This window comes from Punica granatum, chromosome 1 (assembly GCF_007655135.1).
Source record: "Punica granatum isolate Tunisia-2019 chromosome 1, ASM765513v2, whole genome shotgun sequence".
NCBI lineage: Eukaryota > Viridiplantae > Streptophyta > Magnoliopsida > Myrtales > Lythraceae > Punica > Punica granatum.
The window spans coordinates 4,059,572-4,078,229 of record NC_045127.1 but is presented as its reverse complement, the minus strand read 5'-3'; the positions used below and the strand labels follow the sequence as shown (position 1 = coordinate 4,078,229).

General features: G+C 38.2%; 2 protein-coding genes across 3 annotated transcripts; both read left to right on the top strand.

Moving 5' to 3' along the window:
• Positions 1–7,281: 7,281 nt before the first annotated feature.
• On the top strand, positions 7,282–12,713 carry LOC116190032 (glycerophosphodiester phosphodiesterase GDPDL3-like). Its single transcript, XM_031519714.1, has 9 exons — positions 7,282–7,562; positions 8,146–8,439; positions 8,844–8,959; positions 9,072–9,573; positions 9,944–9,982; positions 10,075–10,359; positions 10,608–10,747; positions 11,152–11,635; positions 12,059–12,713. The coding sequence occupies exons 1-9, from the start codon at positions 7,460–7,462 to the stop codon at positions 12,364–12,366; spliced, it is 2,271 nt and encodes a 756-aa protein (XP_031375574.1). The 5' UTR covers positions 7,282–7,459; the 3' UTR covers positions 12,367–12,713.
• An 891-nt stretch (positions 12,714–13,604) lies between these two features.
• LOC116190137 (beta-1,2-xylosyltransferase-like) lies at positions 13,605–18,151 on the top strand. Of its 2 annotated transcripts, none has more exons than XR_004152605.1 (3): positions 13,605–14,307; positions 15,223–16,999; positions 17,599–18,151. XR_004152605.1 is itself a non-coding variant. In XM_031519801.1 (3 exons), exons 1-3 carry the CDS (start codon positions 13,624–13,626, stop codon positions 15,943–15,945), a joined length of 1,557 nt encoding a protein of 518 aa, XP_031375661.1. In that variant the 5' UTR covers positions 13,606–13,623; the 3' UTR covers positions 15,946–16,559. The 2 variants fall into 2 exon arrangements, 1 of the variants encoding a protein (XP_031375661.1); XM_031519801.1 differs by lacking the exon at positions 17,599–18,151 and adding an exon at positions 14,710–14,859 and having other exon boundaries at positions 13,606–14,307; positions 15,223–16,559.
• The last annotated feature ends 507 nt before the right edge of the window (positions 18,152–18,658 follow it).

Here is an 18,658-nt window from a genome sequence, read left to right as displayed (position 1 = left end):
TCTACCTAATGCTTCCCAGTGCCATTATTATACTGACAGGTTGTAATTGAATAGGCCTCAGTTCAGTGTTCATCAATTTATAAATTAAAAACATAAAATAAAATAAAAGAAGAAGAAGAAGAAGAAGAGAATTTTATCTTTTTCCTAATTATTTATTTTTATCAAAGTAAAATGACAAATGCACATGCAAGCTGGTTATTTAATTCATCCATCCAAGCTCCAAAAGCTACTGTTGGATAAAAAATTCTACCAATTTATCGTTAATTTTGACTTATTCAATTATGTGATTACATTGTTCAATTATTAAATGAAACTTATATATTTCTTCATTATTTTCCACAGAACCAATATTATGTTCATCGACCGTTAGGTTTGTGTTTGTTTGTAGAGATATGGGATCCACTACTTCCCTATGGACCACGAACGTAAAGTAATTGTAACTTTACGTGGTGATAGAATTTTGCTATTTCAGTAATGTAATCGGGTATTATGCTAGGATAATTTTTTTTCGGTAAGGAGAATTAGATTCTTTTTTTTTTTTTATAAGTGCATGTTTATGTTAATCTTGCTATGTGCTGATAAATATTCTATGTTCTCGCTTTCCTTGAGTATGAAGCTTCTATAAAGTCACATTGATTAAAATGGATTTAATTAATTGATGATATTTGCAGCCAAACATATTTGACGTAGTCACATAATTGAGATCATTATGAACATAGAAGTGTATTATTTAGACCTCCATTTGGTAAATAATATTAGCATTTTGTAGAAGAACTTAATTAATATTCGAAATTATTAATAACAGAAGTTGCTTTTACTTACTACGTACACGAGTTGGCAATTAAGGCAACAAAAAAAAAAGAATAAGAATAGGTCATTTTGGTTGTTGGAATAAACCAAAGTCAATCGGAGCTTGCTTGAAATGGCTGGTTAATTATAAGTAAATAAATCCTAAGATCACACCATACCTAATCACATGTGATTTCATATTGTCTCTCTAGGTCCACTTCCCAATCCAACAAGTTTCACGCAAAACAAATAGATCTATATACAAATAACGAACATAATATAAATATACTAATATATGAACTCAGAACACTTGGTGTCTGAATAGAATTTAATAAGTACATATTAGTATATATTTTATGAAAGGAATTTTCTAGGTTCTTATTTATTTAAATATTTATTTTTACTTTCATAATTAATTTTAATAAAAAAGTATTTTTTTAAAGATATCTCATCATAAAATTTGATTTATTGATTTCTTTAAATTTTATAGTGTATATAAAATAATTATTTGAAATAAATGATAAGATTTTATCATATTTATAGATATTATTTAATAATCTTGAATTTCTCAAAATAAAAATTAATATTTCGTGACATCAATATTAATATCAAAAGAAGTATATATTAGCATTTTTTTTTCTAAAAGGAGTTTTCTAGGTTTTTATTATTTATTTATTTTCGAAATTATTTTGATAAAAAATATTTTTAAAATATATCTCATTATAAAATCTGATTTCTTGATTTCTTTAATTTTTATAATTTAAATAACATAATGTATTTGAAATAAATAAGAAAATTTTATCACACGTATAGATATTACATAATAATCTTGAATTTTTTAAAACTAAAATTAATATTTCATCTCATCGATATTAACATGAAAATAAGTGTATATTAGTATATATATTTATACATGATATAAATATATTAAAATATGATTACGTTACATGGACAACCTTCAGTATATATAGGAAGAAAAAGTATTTATATACATTATACGTTTTTATAGAAATCTATTTTTAAAAAATAGATTAAATAATATTTTATAGATATATTATATATATGAATTATATATTCTTTTCGCAAAACAAGTCAGATTTTTTCACAAAAAAAAAACCAAATTCTATTTAATATAGATTATATATAATAGTTATAAATATGAATTATCACACATATACTCGGTGATCTATCTAACTCTCAAATAATACCTCTACAACTAGATGTGAGCTTTCGAAACGTATATATCTTAAATGCAAATGAGTTGATTAAATTTATACTTTGATTTTTTTCTCTCATTTTTATCATAATTTTCCTTCTTTTTTATATCTATTCTCTAGTTTTTTTTCCTTTTTATCTTTTTTTTTTCAAGATTGGTGATGCGAGTTTCCTCTCTTGAAAGGCTACCCCTATACACAAACTCACGTAAAGTAAATTTATCTGCCACTAAATGTAAATGTTGTTCATTTATTTTGTTATTTTTGTTTCACTTTTGATTCTTTGAAGAATTTTTATTTTAAAATTTTTAATTATAATTTCTTTCATATTGATTTAATATCCCGTGCAACGTACGGGCTTCACGATTAATAAATAAATATATATATATATAACAAGAATGTAATACATATATTGTAATCCAATCAAACATTGGGCATAAATTACAAATCAAGAAACCAAAAACAAATAACGTGTTTTCCATATATATGTTGATAATTATATATAATGTTGACTTTGCCTTGGCAAGTAAACTCGGGTTGGAGTCATATGTACGTGGCGGTTGCTATCAGCACAAAAACAGACATCCCGCAATGTTACCGTCCGTTTGAATCATTCTTTACGCGGCTTCTCATGACCAAATATTGAGTGATTATTACTCGTCATGTGTAACACTCAATTGATATCTGAAACTAAAATACTGGCTCCATAATAGACTTACATATTCACACTTACAAGCATTTTAATTGATTTTTACTCGTTCAAAGTGAACGAATAATACTCATTTTAATTGATTTTCACTCATTTAATATTTTTACTCGTTCAAACTAAAATACTGGCTCCATAATACTCGTTCAAAGCATTTTAATTGATTGCCAAACATGTTTTCTCCCACCTTGTTTTTGGTCAATTAATTGCATCGAAGTCATTGACTATCGAAAAAGAGATTCTAGATTGTCCACACCAACGTGAGCACCAGCAACTTTATGTGCTGGGGGGGGCCGATTCATGTGTGCGCGCGTCCGACCAGCCCCACGATGCTGTCATGACCCAATCACGGTCGTCCGTTTCCGTTCGACTTCCCATGTGCTGCCAGATGGCTTTGGAATCTTCCTCCATATTGCTCCCTGTTTTTTTTTTTTTTCACAATAACAATAAGAAAAATAATAGTAATAATAATAATTAATGAGTTAATGAATTCTTTTTTCTAGTTATAGGGACAGTTCATGTGGCTAGTATAATAAAATATAAATTATATTACTCTATTAGTTAATAAATGAGCACAAGTAGTCTTAATATGGGTATCAAACCGATAACATTTTGATTATTAGATGAGGGCGTGCGATACTGTATTACACCCTATTTATACGAGAATTAATGAATTTTCGAGTGGGGAGAAAAATGATCTCCCTATATGTCTTCCAATTTTCTATTTTTAAATTATTATAATTATATGCAATTTACATGCATAGATTGTTAAGTTCCGACGATTTACATAAATTTTTTTTCTCGAAAAATCAAATAAAAGTCATTTGGCTGTATAACAGTGCTCATCAGCAATCATAGTTTTACTCTTCTCGGGATGTTGTTCGACTTATAGTTTCACGATGATCCTTGGATATGTCCGAATAATACTTGTTTTGCCACTGCATGCTGGTAAATATGCAATTATATGTCGGAAATATTGAGTGCGTTTTATTCGGAAGTTCAACGCCAGAAAACATTGCTTGGATTTGATTTTCCAATGTGCGAAAGACTTTATTTGGTCTTGGAATTTTTTTTACTCTACTCTATTTAACTCTATTTATCTTCAATTCAATAATATAATTATTATTTTTCTCCTTTTATTCAATTTTTTAATCATTCAATTCAATTTTTATACTAAATTCTCTTATCTATTCATTACTTTTTATACAATTCAACAACACAATGATTAATTTCTCTAAACTATTTATTATTTTTCTCATTTTTTTCATAATTTAACAACATAATCATTATTTTTTTATTTTTCGCCTTCTACCTTATTATTACAACCTAAATAAATAAATAAATTAATAAATTACATATTTAGAATGGAATTGAGTAACTCAACTCCATTTTCAAACAACCACTACGAGTTATTAACTAACAATCCGTAATTTTGCTCATAATTCCTTCTTTTCCCACTTTAAAACTCAATGTTCGCTATTGGCAAGCAGTGGATTAAAATGGTTAGAAAATTTTGTGGTCAGCCTTCTTGATCTATCGCTCTCGCCATCAAATTGGCTTAATTTTCTAAATAATATAATGAATTAAAAGAATAAGGACCATTAAATTATTAAAAAAAGACGAAGTTAGGTAGGGCCCCTGATTGATGGTCTCTAATTTACCATTTGTCATTTTTTTCCCTGAATTTTAAATGACCAGCTGACAATCTTCCTCTTATTTATATTGACCAAGTCATCGATACAGTAGCGTACAATGTGCGGGGCATGAATTTACTACTCCCGTGTCCTTTTTCTTTTTAACTACATAATATTCAAAAATTTAACGGCCAGATAGCAGTTAATTTAGATTCGAGCCAAATTCGATTTACTAAAAAGTAAAACTTTTTCGACTATAAATTTCTTATATTCATAATACTGAATCCGAAATTTTATTAAAAAAATAAGCGTTGAGTCATTTTAATTAACATACATTTATCCTTTTTTTTTAATCAAGTGGCGTGGGAGCTCACACTAAAGGCTCCACATATAAAGGAAAAGTCCACTTTTACTGGCACTAATAATAGTTGTAATAAGTTGAAAATATAAATAATCAAGAACTTGTGTGAAAACCTTTTCGTACATGTCCTTTTTCATGTAAGTTGCATATATCCCATCTCTATCTGGACCATAGGTGGTCTTTGGCTTACACGCTTTAGAACGATGATTTCCGCGTGGTGCATGAACTGGAATAACTATGATAACTTAAATTACTTAATACATGCAAAAATAATTGAAAATAAAGGCAAATAGCATATTAACGTTTCGAATAACATTTGTGCGCGTAGCTTCAAAATGACGGTGGTAAATTTCTCTCAAAGAAATATGCCCAAGTCATCCATAGTTTAATGGCATAAACAATTTGCTTAATTATCTGCAAAGATTGGCCTCTAGCAGGCTGCGTTCATGACTCTTACATTATTGGGCTGACCCTTTTATGTTATTTTTATGTCAAAATCTACAATTTACTTATCTATTTTTTATTTTCTGGAAACTTTTTTTTTTTTTGGTGAAGTAAATGATTTGGATTGACCTGAGCTAATGGAGAGTAGACCAGCAGAGGATAAGTGCACGCACAGTCCCTTCCACTGATTCCGATACTTGTACGGTCAGAGCTAATCTGACAAAAATATTTCCAGTAGATGAAATTGATTGTTAACATGATGCCGGGATGACTCGACTTAGCTCTTTCAATTTCAGATAGAAAATGATCCAAATTTTCTACTGACCGATGCATGCATACAAAAATCGTAGACTGAATTTTCTTTTATCTTAATCCATTTATGCGTTCAATTATTAATTAGGGACTGATTAATGCATGTTAATGGTCATAACAAGGATCGAGCGAGCACGTGCTTACCAACGATACTTTTTTTTTTCTGACACTAGTTGAGACTAGCGCGTGTTGCGTCGTCGTTTATCCTATACACGAAATATTTCCAATAGGTTTCAGACTCTCTTGTACCGTCAATACAATTAAAACTCCGTTTACTAATAATACAGTGCACCAACGTACTATACCGGATGTTGTAGTTGTTTGCCGAATAAACATTAAGGTTGCGTTTGGTTTCATAGTAGGATTTTAAAATCAGATTTTGATTTTGAAAAAGAATGGTATAAATGGGGTCCACCCTTTGACTTTGTATGAGTTATGTTGTTTTGTTGTGGAAAAAAGTAGTATAAATGAGACCCACTCTTTGATTTTGTATGAGTTATTTTGTTTTGTAGTGGATAGAGTTAAGTTAGAATTGTGATTCTAAAATAACACTCTAAAATCAAACAGGGCCTAAGGGCCTGTTTGGTTTCAAGATTATATTTTAGAATCACAATTTTAATTTAATTCTACTAATTACAAAACAAAATAACTCATACAAAGTCAAAGAGTGAACCCCATTTATATCACTTTTTTCCACAACAAAACAACATAATTCATACAAAGTCAAAGGGTGGGCCCCATTTATTCCACTCAAAATCAAAATCAAAATTTTATTTTAAAATCCTACTATGAAACTAAACGTAATCTAAATAAGACTGCAAAATTGATCTCTTTTTCACATAAAAGGTGCACCGACATTAGGGAAGGAAAGTACGCATTTTTCACTAGACCAAGTCTTATACAATTGTAAAGCACGACAAGTCATTTTTCTAATTTCTCTCTCTCTCTTATTTATCTTGAAACATGAAAGGTTCCATGCATGGGTGATGTAAATGGATATTACTCATCAACTTGAATATGTGATATCCAATCAAAATATTTAAAAGTAAAAAATTACTCTCGAAACGAGTAGATTTCCGCATGCAATCACTTTAACAAGGAAGTAACACTCATTCAAAATATAATTCGGTAATGGGACCATATATATGTAAATTATTCATTTTTTTTATAACTGGATACGTGACTACTTCATTTATGAATATTTTATTTTATTAGCTAAAATTAAAGACTAATTATTATTTATTGGCGTACCTAATTAGATTCATCTCTTTGCGAACTTCCATATATGAACGCGTGAACTTCCTCGTCCCATGCATGTTCATTGCCTTGAGTAAATATCTGGTCAGTACATTTCAGATCTCTAAGCATCTCTCTCACATATCGAAGTATTCACTAGGTAACATAATTCGATTTTACAAGAAATTCGCAGTTTATGCACTCGCGGCCTCCTCTTGTCGGACAAGATAACTGCGGGGAGGACTCTGTATCATCCATTGTCCCATCCGTGACGCACGTCAATCGCCGCTGGGCTCATATAAAAATCTCAGGTCCTGAATAACATAGATGGCACAGTCGATCGACTCTTTAGAGACACGAGGTGGAGTGAGTTAAGAAGGCTGTTTGAAAGGAAACAGATTTTACTAACCGTGGACAAGCCAGCTGGCTCCAGCCGACAAGAGTCGGCTTGCCCCAAAATTTAGTTAACGTGCGAACGCGTAATATCGAGATCGGTACGCTGACATCTCCGGCCCCAACAAAAAAAAACCCAAAAAAGAAAAAAAAACATCATATACATTAAATAAATAAATAAATTCACTAGAAAAAGGCCTGCTAGAAAGTGTTTCCAGCGCAACTCCTCTCTCTTCTCTCTCTCTCTCTCTGTCTCTCTCTCCTCTCTCTCCCTCCCTCCACCGAGCAAATCTCACACGCGTTTCTGGAGAAGGGAGATACCACTTGCCGGACATCAGAGAAGCTCCTTTTCACGGCCAGCCGGCGAGCAATGTGTAACTCACGCGCCGCCGCCTTCCTGGAGGTCCTCCTCGTCAGCTCCCTCATAGCTCTCGCCTCTGCTCAGGGATCTACCAAATGGCTCACTCTGTCCGGTAATCTACCTCTACCGTCGAGCTGATTCCTCTGCTTGCTTACTCGTTCTGTATATGCATTTACTTCAGTTCGACTTGGGAGTGAGCTTGTGTGAGGCTGGTTGCGAAGAAAGAGGAGTGGGAGCGGAAAACTAGGTGGAAGGGGACGTTGTGCTGCTTTATTTCCTTTTTCGTGCTGAATTGCTAATTTCGGATGAGCTGAAAGATTGGCAAACTTCGTTTAATTTTGGGTTGATCTGGTTCATTCAATTATGTGTTCGCCGTAACTCGTCGTTAAAAGATACGCTGAAACTACCGTTAATTTCGGCTGTTCGGTCATCTCTTCAGTTCTGGAAAGAAACGAAATGATTTTTGCTCTGTTTCAAATTGTGTCTGATGATTTTCATGTTCTCTTTAGTCGAAAATAGCTGAGGTTTATGATAGATCTTGCGTCAGTCTAAAGATCAACGAGCAATTAACAGTGTTTTGCGCAAAATCCTCTGCGAAGTTATTTCTCTTCCCAGTTGAATAGTGTACTTCACCTGGCCGTTGCAATCGAGTATGAAGCCGATCCTTAGCGAACTCCCTGTCTTTTTTTGTGCAGGAAATCCGCCATTGGTTATAGCACGGGGTGGATTCTCGGGGATATTTCCGGACTCCAGCTTGTTTGCTTACAACTTGGCAATGATTACGAGTGTCCCGGACGTGGTCATGTGGTGTGATGTCCAGTTGACAAAAGACGAGGCTGGTATTTGTGCTTCTGATCTCAGGCTAGACAACTCTACTAGCATTGCATCCGCCTTCCGGGATAAAGAGAAAACTTATGATGTCAACGGTGTGTCCATGAAAGGGTGGTTCTCCATTGATTTTACCCTCAAAGATCTAGCAACCGTCTACTGTAAGTTTGAGTTTCCCAGAAAAAACCTTCTCTTTTGATTCTTTGTGGCTTTGCATTCATTACTTCCGTGCAGATTCCTCTAATTCATGTGACAGCTTACGAGATGTGTCGAGATATTTTGCTTTTATGCTTATAAATGTCATTGGATTATTTAACAATGTATGTCCTAAAAAAAATTTTAAGTTTGGGAGATTTCGAATATTAAAATAAATCTCATGGGTTTGTGGCATAATATATGCCCCAAGCGAATGCGCGAGCCTTCGTTTTGACCATTTTGTGTTGTAACAAACTGTGGTGCATTCCTAGTATCCTACTTATGAAGAGATGGCTAACGTATCCGTCTGACAGCTGCTGTTGAGGGCTATTCATAATTTATTTCTCATAGTGTCTTTGTTCATGGACAGTAACTCAGGGAATCGGTTCTCGATCGCCTAGGTTTGATGGAAATTTCTTACCAATACTTACAGCTCAAGAAGTGATTCAGCAGTTGAAACCACCAGGTCTCTGGTTGAACATTCAGGTAATCGATATATTGCAAGTCTCAGTGCCTTCTTTTTCTACGCCTTAGGTTATATGGCTAAGTTTGCCAGTTATTACCTCAGCCTAATAATTCTGTCCTATTACTTACGCAGCATGACCAGTTCTTCTCACAACATAATTTGAGTATGAGAAATTATGTGCTTTCTACCTCAAGAAGCGTGCCTGTTAGTTACATCTCATCACCAGAGGTGAATTTTCTGAGGAGTATTGTGACACGATTTAATAGAACCAGGACAAAACTGGTTTTCAGGTTTCTGGCACGAAATATTGTCGAGCCTTCTCGCAGCCAGACCTATGATTCTCTTTCAAAGAACCTTGCATTCATCAAGACATTTGCTTCAGGGATCCTCGTCCCAAAGGCTTATATTTATCCAGTTACTCCAGAAAACTATGTGCAACCTTATTCCTCCATAGTGTCAGATGCCCATAAAATTGGACTGGAAGTTTATGCATCTGACTTTGTTAACGACCAACCTCTGAGCTACAATTACAGTTATGATCCCATAGAGGAGACGTTGCACTACATTGACAATGGCGTATTCTCTGTCGATGGTTTGCTCACAGATTTCCCCATTACTCAATCTGAGGCCATTGGTGAGTCCTAACATCAAACTCTATGAGATCACGTAGAATATGCGCAAATTGAATCATCCCTCTTCAGCTGGGAATGTAATTTAAGTTTGTAGAGGAAGTTAATTTTTCTGGTCCTCAAGGAAAGATTGGCATCTTTTTCAACATCATAATAATAGTAGTTAATGCTACAATTTTCAGCAGAAAAATTGCTTTATTTTCCCAAAAGCCTGCTGAGTTGCTTACTATATTAAAATGGAATTTCTCAAGTGTCATTGCTCTTTATGTGTTGGTTTAACATTTTGGACTAATTGTTGATCTCACACTTATGTAGCAATTGTTAACTTCATAAAAACAATAGCTTCAAGATGCTGACTTCCCTTTTCCTGTACAGATTGCTTTGCTCATGTAGGCAAAAACAATTCAAGACAAGGTACTTGAAGTATTATTAATTTCTTGAAATTTGAATCAGCAATCAGGAAATGCATATAGGCTTACTTACATGATTATATGTTCTTTCCACAGTCAAATTTTTGGTCATCTCGTATAATGGAGCAAGTGGGGACTATCCCAGTTGCACTGACAAGGCATATACAAAAGCTATACAAGATGGGGCTGATGTTATCGATTGTCCTGTTCAAATGTCAAAGGATGGGGTCCCTTTTTGCTTCCAATCCATCAATCTCATGGAAGCTAGTAATATTGCCCAATCAGAGTTCCGCAATCGCACAACTACAATTCTGGAGCTTAGGCCCGGCCCTGCAATTTTCAGTTTTAGCCTTACCTGGAGCGAAGTCCAATCATTGACACGTAAGTCTAGCATCCTTTCTGCTCTAACTCAGAACTTCCTTTTTTTTTAAGAAACTTACATACTCTGTGACTGAATTGCTCTTTCTTCAATTTAGCCAAGTTCCTTGTTATTTTGAGTGTCCTTGTGTAGCCAGGAGTTATCAACCCATCACTAGGGGCTCTCTTTATATAAGCAATTGTTGATTTCGCTGATTCCTCTACTGGAATTTTCACTCTGCAATGACACTTTCTTTTTTGAATTTCTGCAGCACAAATCTCAAACCCTTATCAGGCCTTCTCCTTGTACAGAAACCCAGCAAACAGAATGGAAGGGAAGTTTGTATCTTTGTCAGATTTTCTAGCCTTGGCAAGGAATACTTCTTTGTCGGGCGTCCTGCTCCGCATAGAGGTGAGTTAGCAGAGATTTCTTATTCCTGCACAGTGTACTCTCTCGTAGAAATTTTGTTGAAGTCTCTTGAATGGGGTTTCAAGTGGGTCTTTGGCTAATCGTATGGTAATTGAAACATGTGTTACGGTCTCTTTTATTATCCAGGCCTTCAGTCCATGAAAAGGGCAGTTGATCTGATTTATCTGTCCTCTAAAGCCTATGTCTTTGATTCTTTTATTCACCTTCTTAAATATTAAAAGTTTTAGTATAATTGAATGAAGGGGGAGTAATGTAATAGCATACAGGTCGTGGAACTGTACTCCCTTTTCATTCCAGCTCACCGAAGTGGGCCATACAAATATATCAAACCACTGTTTGGTGTTGATATTTGGCATATAACAGTGCTCTCTTTTTTCTTGGACCAGAACGCTACCTACCTCGCTGAGAACCAGGGACTGAGTGTAACTGATGCTGTCCTTGATGTCCTGAGCAAAGCTGGCTACAATAACCTGACGACAATGAAGGTTATGATTCAGTCCACCAACAGCTCAGTCCTAACTAAGATAAAAGGGCATGGCAACTACGAGCTCGTGTATGAGGTCGACGAGAACATTCGCGATGCCGCGAACTCCACCGTGGAGGACATCAAGAGCTTTGCCAACTCTGTTGCCGTAACAAAGATGTCTGTCCTACCCACAAACTCACTTTACCTCACCATGCGGACTAATACTGTCGCGAAGCTACAGGCGTACAAGCTTCCTGTCTACGTACAGCTCTTTAGCAACGAGTTTGTATCCCAGGCATGGGATTTCTTCTCAGATGCGACTGTTGAGATTAACTCTTTTGTGACGGGGGCGGGTGTTGATGGCGTGATCACAGATTTTCCAAGGACAGCTGCTACTTACAAAAGTAAGTACTTGCATTTCTGATTTTCCTTTCAGGAGTATTATTATAAATATCTCGTTAGATGATGAGCTTTTGGAGTCTTGGATTAATGTAGGAATACGTTATCATACTTTTAGTTTGCTTCTTATGCATCACTAGATTAATTCAAGGGTGAAAAGGCTCATATACTAGAGCTTACTGCAAACGGCCTTTTCTCTTAATTATTCACCAGTCCTCTTTCTACCATTATTTGACTCGAGAACCGGAGGAATTGTAGTATGATGTACTCGGTCCATGAAACACCCATGGACATAAATTGTTGGGACCACAGCAGGCCCTACATGCATGTGGATGTTCTTCGTGATTTCCTACAATCGTTGGAGTTCCATTGTCTTTTGGTATCTTGTTCTCCTTTATTGACAGAGACCGATATTTTGGTTGATGCAGGGAACAAATGTCTTGGGTTGGGTGCCAAAACTCCGGCTTACATGACTCCGGTTGGACCCGGGTCCCTTGTGGAGCTCATCCCCCCCTCAGACCTTCCACCCGCGCAGCCTCCTTCTCCAGTCCTCACGGACTCCGATGTAAATGAGCCACCACTTCCAGCCGTTGTAGCGAAAGCCCCTTCCCCAACCCCAGGGGCAAACATACCCACTGCCCCTACCCCAAGAGGCAATGGCCAGCCCAAACTTTCTGCCCCTATCTTCCTCTCGGTTCTACCGGTCCTTGTCGCCTCGTTGTTTCTTGCACTGTAAAACCGTGGCCTACGAGTTCTTGGTCATCTGATAACATGCTGATTCAAATGCGAGGATCTCATGTCAATGGGCCTCGTGATGGGTCTCGATCGGGTTTTCCTTTCTCCCCCTTCACTTTCTTACTCTTGGACAGCATCAGATTCTTTCCTCTCGGATCTTGTAGGTATAGTCATTCGTCATGTAATTTAGATACTCCGAGTTCGTTCAAAGGTACATGCTGATTTGGGGTCATTCCCTTTTTTGGGTCATTGTAATATTTATCATTATTGTTCACTTATGAATCTATGATTCTTGTGTGTATCTAATCAATCTGTATGGACATAACAGCTGACGGCGATAATGTGGGATGGATTTATGCCCCTTTTCTTCTCTCCCTAAGCATAATCTATCCCTCGAACTGGAATGGTAATGACAACACGATTGTATATCCAATTCGATATCAGCGAACAAAGTGTTCGTGCTTCGGAGGCACCCTCTGTGGCTTGTACCTTCAGCTTCCTTCAATTGGGACCATCAAGAATTAAGATCTGATTGGACATCTTAGCTCAGTTTTTTGTCATGTAAACTTGTATGACGACAAGAACATGAAACCAAACCTCGTTTCTCAAATTTCAAAAGTATTACCATAACGATGGGTTTCGCCATATCTCATATGCATAGCTCGCAGTGCCGTGATCAAGAAACAAATACTAATAAGATTTGAACGCACGTTGTTCTTGCGATCGAATTTAAACACATGTTGTCACCCTATTGGTCATTTCTCATGTGCTAAACATGATCTTCCTCCTTAATAATTCTTTTTTTTTGTTAATAATAAAAAAAGCACAAACATTTTACATTTTAACAATTCTATCACGAACTTTTTTCCTTAATTTAAAAATACACAAATTTTCGATTTGACATCAATTCTAGCATAACGTTAAATTTTTCGTTAATTTGGACGGAATGGAGACCGCAGAGGGCACCGGCGACTCCAATCGGGGGGAGGGCGCCGACTACCCCATTCGAAGGGTGATAGCCGAGGTCGTGGCTTCAACCCTCAGAATCAGGAGAACCTTCTGTGACCTCGATTCCATCCAAATTAATGGAAAATTTGACGTCGTATTGAAATTATTATCAAATTAAAATTTTATGTATTAATTTCACGTTAGAATCATTAAAATGTCAAAAGTTTGGAGATTATTATTATTTTTTTTTTTGGCAAATTAAAAAAGTTTCCTTAAAAAACCCGGTAAGTGTTGGGAATAGTAAGCAGCCATGAACGCAAGACAAACCTCTCTCCTCGGAGCCATTGTCGTCCTCTTCCTCCTTAACTGCCTCTCCATCTGCCTCTACTTCTACCCCTTAACGGAGAACCGCTCCCCGTTGACGGAACCCACCTCCCACTTAACGGAGCGCCGCTCTAACTTGGCGGGAGACCGGCATCATCCCGCCAGACCCCGCCGGCTCAAGCGCTGGCCCTCCCTGCCGTCCTACCTCCCATGGACGCAGCAGCCCAGGCCCCCCGTCAATTCATGCGAGGCCTACTTCGGCAATGGCTTCACCCGCCGCGTCGACCTCCTCCCTTCCTCCCCCGGCGGCGGCGGCGGGGGATGGTTCCGGTGCTTTTACAGCGAGACACTGAGGAGCTCAGTGTGCGAGGGAGGTCGCCTGAGGATGGTGCCCGAGAGGATCAGGGCCTCGAGGGGAGGCGAGAGGCTGGAGGAGGTGGTCGGGAGGGAAGAGGATGAGGAGCTGCCGGAGTTCGAGGACGGTGCGTTCGAGGTGGAGGCTGGCGCGGTGGATCTGGGATTGCGGTATCGGTATGGGAGAGGCGGGAAGCTCCTGAAAGGTGATCTCTTGGACATGTACGTGCCCAAGGGAGATGTGGACAGGCATCGAATGGGGGAGCTGCTCGGGTCGATTCGAGTGGTCGAAGCCGGAGATTTCCACTGCGATCAGGTAAGCATTTTTTAGTTCCCGCAGCGGCTGGTTTTTCGGGATTTAGGGGTTTTGAAATTCATGAGTTTGTACCAATGAATCAATAGGTCAGCTGATTGGATAATCTAAATTTGTTTCCAATTGAATTGGTTTTGTTTCTTTATGGATGTAATTACGGAGCTTCAATCATTGATCATGTTCTCTAGGCACTATAACCGAAACTGAAAATGCCCACCAACATCTTCCTTAATGAGTTCAAGGACTGTAAAGTTCATTCCTTTTCGGTATGTGAGTGCATTGAGGAGTTCAATAGTGTTTGATTTACTAGGATCAGTTCGGAAGCAGATTGTGATAATGCCGTTTGGATACTTGATTTCATATCAATTTTTCTCCTTAGATTGGTGATACGCTTCTTGATCGCAGTGGGTTGAGGAGCCGACACTGCTAGTCATTCGGTACGAGTACGCAAATATGTTTCACACGGTCACTGATTGGTACAGTGCCTATGTCTCTTCTAGGGTTACCGGCTTGCCGTATAGACCCCATTTGGTCTTTGTGGATGGCCACTGCAAGGTATGTCTAAGGAAATGATAAACCTTCGTATGTATGTCTGAGGAAATGATAAACCTTCGCATGCCTTCTAAAGTCTCCAAATTCGTATGTCTTCACATGCCTTCTTCTATCACTTTAAGATTCATGTGGTTTAGAAGTTTCCTAAGATCCAAAGTGTGATGTTCTTATTATACTGCTATCCCATCTCTGGGTGCTAGCTTTGATGAGCTAGAAGTTGCAATGGAAGATTGCTTTGGATTGGAATGTAACGATCCTTTTCTATTGAGAGCTCTTGTCCTTGGCTGAGTTTTTCTTATGAAGTAGCAATTGGCACCTCAAGTTGTCATGTCATCTGATTCTGTTTTCTTTGGTTAAATATGTCAGACACAGCTAGAAGAAACATGGGATGCTTTGTTTTCAAGCCTTAGACATGCCAAAAACTTTAGTGGCTCAGTTTGCTTTCGCCATGCCATTTTTTCTCCTCTGGGATATGAGACTCCTCTATTCAAGGGGCTTTCTGAGGAAATTGATTGCCATGGAGCACCGGCTCATGACTTGCAGCGGAACGCAGATGACCAGAAAACTGCTCGGCTTCATGAGTTTGGAGAGATGATCAAATCATCTTTTGGTTTGTCGACTTCCGAGCACCATAATATGATTTCAGCGTCAGGTTATAATGTCCTCTTTGTTCGGCGTGAAGACTATTTGGCTCATCCTCGCCACCGTGGAAAAGTTGAATCGAGGCTAAGCAATGAACAAGAGGTTTTTGAATCTGTACGGATTTGGGCATCAAACCATCTAGATTGCAAAATAAATGTTATCAATGGATTATTTGCACATATGCCCATGAAAGAGCAGGTGGAAGCCATTCGAGATGCATCAGTCATTATCGGTGCACACGGTGCAGGTCTCACTCACACAGTGTCTGCACTTCCTAAGACAGTGATTCTCGAGATCATCAGCGAGAAATTTCGGCGTCCTCACTTTGAGCTAATTGCCCAGTGGAAGGGACTGGAATACCACGCCATCAACCTCCGTGGATCATATGCTGCTCCTTCAGTAGTCATTAAGAAGCTCGGGAACATCATGAGAAGTCTTAATTGTTGACATATGATGGATCGCTAAACTAGATGTCTCCAGGAGAGGGAAGATTTGTGGAGCTTCATCGGCTCCGAATGGGGATTCCTTCCTTGACAGTGTTCTTTGCCTTCTTGGTCGTCCACTGTTGCTTCACTCTCTGTCATCCATTGACATTAACATTTCGCGATTTGCCGGGACAGCTTACCTCACGTGGAACTTGGAAAATGTCAAATCCGATGCATGTTTCCATCATTATTTCTGAATGCATCGACATGCTGAACCCCGAGTTGCTTCAATAGTTTCACGGTTTTTCCACGAGAAGTGATGAGAGGTACCATTTTCGGGCTGATGAAGCCCGGCCTTGTCATCTGCGCTTAACAACTTCACATATCAAGGCTTTGCAGAAGTATTGGTGGCTTCTCGCTTGTAACACCTTTTATTTTATTTTTTGAAATAAAAATGATGAATAGGCGTTTGCTCAAATGTATATAGATTTGAATCATCGATTGGTTTTATAGCAATGCCATGTCCTCGATTTTGTTTCCTCCAGCCTCTATCGGGATCCTGTTTAGGAATTGCGATCGTATGCCTTATGACTATTGCACTTTCTAATGGAGAAAATGAGTCGGTATTCCGCGTCATTCACTTCTTTTATGTCACATAGATCACGGATTTGTGTTGCACTTGTTAAGTTGCATCGGCGGATTTCGATGCAGTCCATGCCAACACTGCGATTACACTTCAATATCAATCTTATTTCAAAAATAACTTTGATTTATTTGTGTACTTATTTTTTAGTTATTGTCAGTGGTTGGTTTGTATAAAACTGAAAGGGAAAAATTACGTGAATATCATAGCAAGCGAGGAGGGAGGACTGTGTATAGAAGAGAAACTGAGCCCGGCACCGGCGTATGGTTCTTTGCCGGCCAGTGAGCTGATCAGGGCTGAGCGTGACGGCGGAGAGAGACTTACGCCTCACCTTGTCAACTCAGACCCACCAAAATCTCATCCTCCATTGACTCACTTTCGGCAAACAAGTCCCACTGTATCACCAATCTTCATCATTGTCTTCCTTTTGCGGGTATCTGCTCACATGTTCCTCGTTTTCCACATGCCTTTTCGATGCATTGAACGCGTATTCGGTCATAATTCGATAATCAATTGTCGCCCTGCAAGCTTAAAGTTCTGCGATTAGGCTGATACTGGGGCTCCACTGAGCTCGTGCCGGCGGTGTGCTTTCTCTGTTCGATGAAATGCCACAGAGAGATGGCAGTTTTGCAGCTTTTGCTCATCGTGATGTTCATCTTTTACTTTGTTTTCACTTTCTGACCCGAAAGAAAAGAAACTTGGACTGAACATTAGAACGGAAAGAAGAAGTATTGGTTTAGTTGGAGCCGACGAATCTCCATATTGGAACTTGTAGTTTGAGCTTCGGGGGTGATATGATCTTGCTTGATGAATGCTGTTTCTTACTGGGATGTACGAAAGGGAAGATTTTTATAGTTCCCAATTCAATCTCAAGATAGGAGCAGAGCCGGTGTAAACGTTTGTATATGTTGGATTAACTGCCTCTTCTCTGGAGTTCCTCGAAATGATCGTTTTCTGCTTATTTTCTGAATCATCAATGTTCCAGTAGCGTGTTCGTTTTTCATTGCCTGAGTTTTTTATTCCTCGGTGCAGTGCGGGAGATGACACTCTGCTACCCTTCGACACCAAAGAAGCTCGCAATGACTGTTGGATTCTTCTTTGCTGGGGCTGGACTTTTCGGTTACGGCCTTCATCTTTGGTACGTCAATGCAGCTCCGCAGCGAGCGCGAATACAGGCTCGCAGTGAATTCGTCAAAGAAAAGTTGAGGAGGAAGTATGGGGATGGCCGAAGGTAGGAACTTTCCCATGCGTAGGATCACCTTCCTTTGCTCAAATCCAGGGGAAGAGGAAACCTTAGCCGTGACATTTCAGCGGTTTCCATTTCTCGAGTTGCACACATATGGGATTTCTCCGGATGAAGGAAAAGTTGGAATTCGAATCCTTTGCAGTTTGCACCATATGCTGAGTTTTATGGACTGGCTAAAGCTGAAATCGGTAATGCCTATCATGTAACGTTTTTTAGCTTCTTTAGGTCATTATGAATCTGTCTCTTGATCGAGAAGCATGAGCTAGCTAATCTGAGGGATGATGCTGCATGAATTTGATGCTTTGAGCAATGAAATAACCAAAGTTCGGTTTAGCTCCATCTACAGTAGGCCGTTGCTTGTATAGACCATCAGCTCTTTTGTTGACCTTGTAAAATTGTCATAGGGATAATCCAGTGACTGGTAATAGATGACCCTAAGGTGAGGTTTTTTGCCATGGCACGATGATTCCATTGAAGTTGCTTCCTGGAAAATTACTCGGAATTGCACTCAACGGGATAATTGCAAAATCTCATATAGATCCGAGAACGCCAACAAGGAACTACCTTAGGTGGCGTTTGATTGGTACATTGCCGGGTAATGTTAACGTGGTAATCTCATTCTCATTAGATAGATTCTCACCGTTTAAATTACCGGTAATGCGACATAGACATGTTTGGCACGTTCAATCTATATTGATGGTAAGGTAATCCAACCTTGAAAGTTTGGACATCGCGCAAAATTACCGAAACGCCCCATTTATAATCTCCCTTTGCCCCCTTTCCTCTTCAACCCACGAACCATAGCCACCCCAATAGCCCACACTGGCAGCCCACCTTCACCGTCAT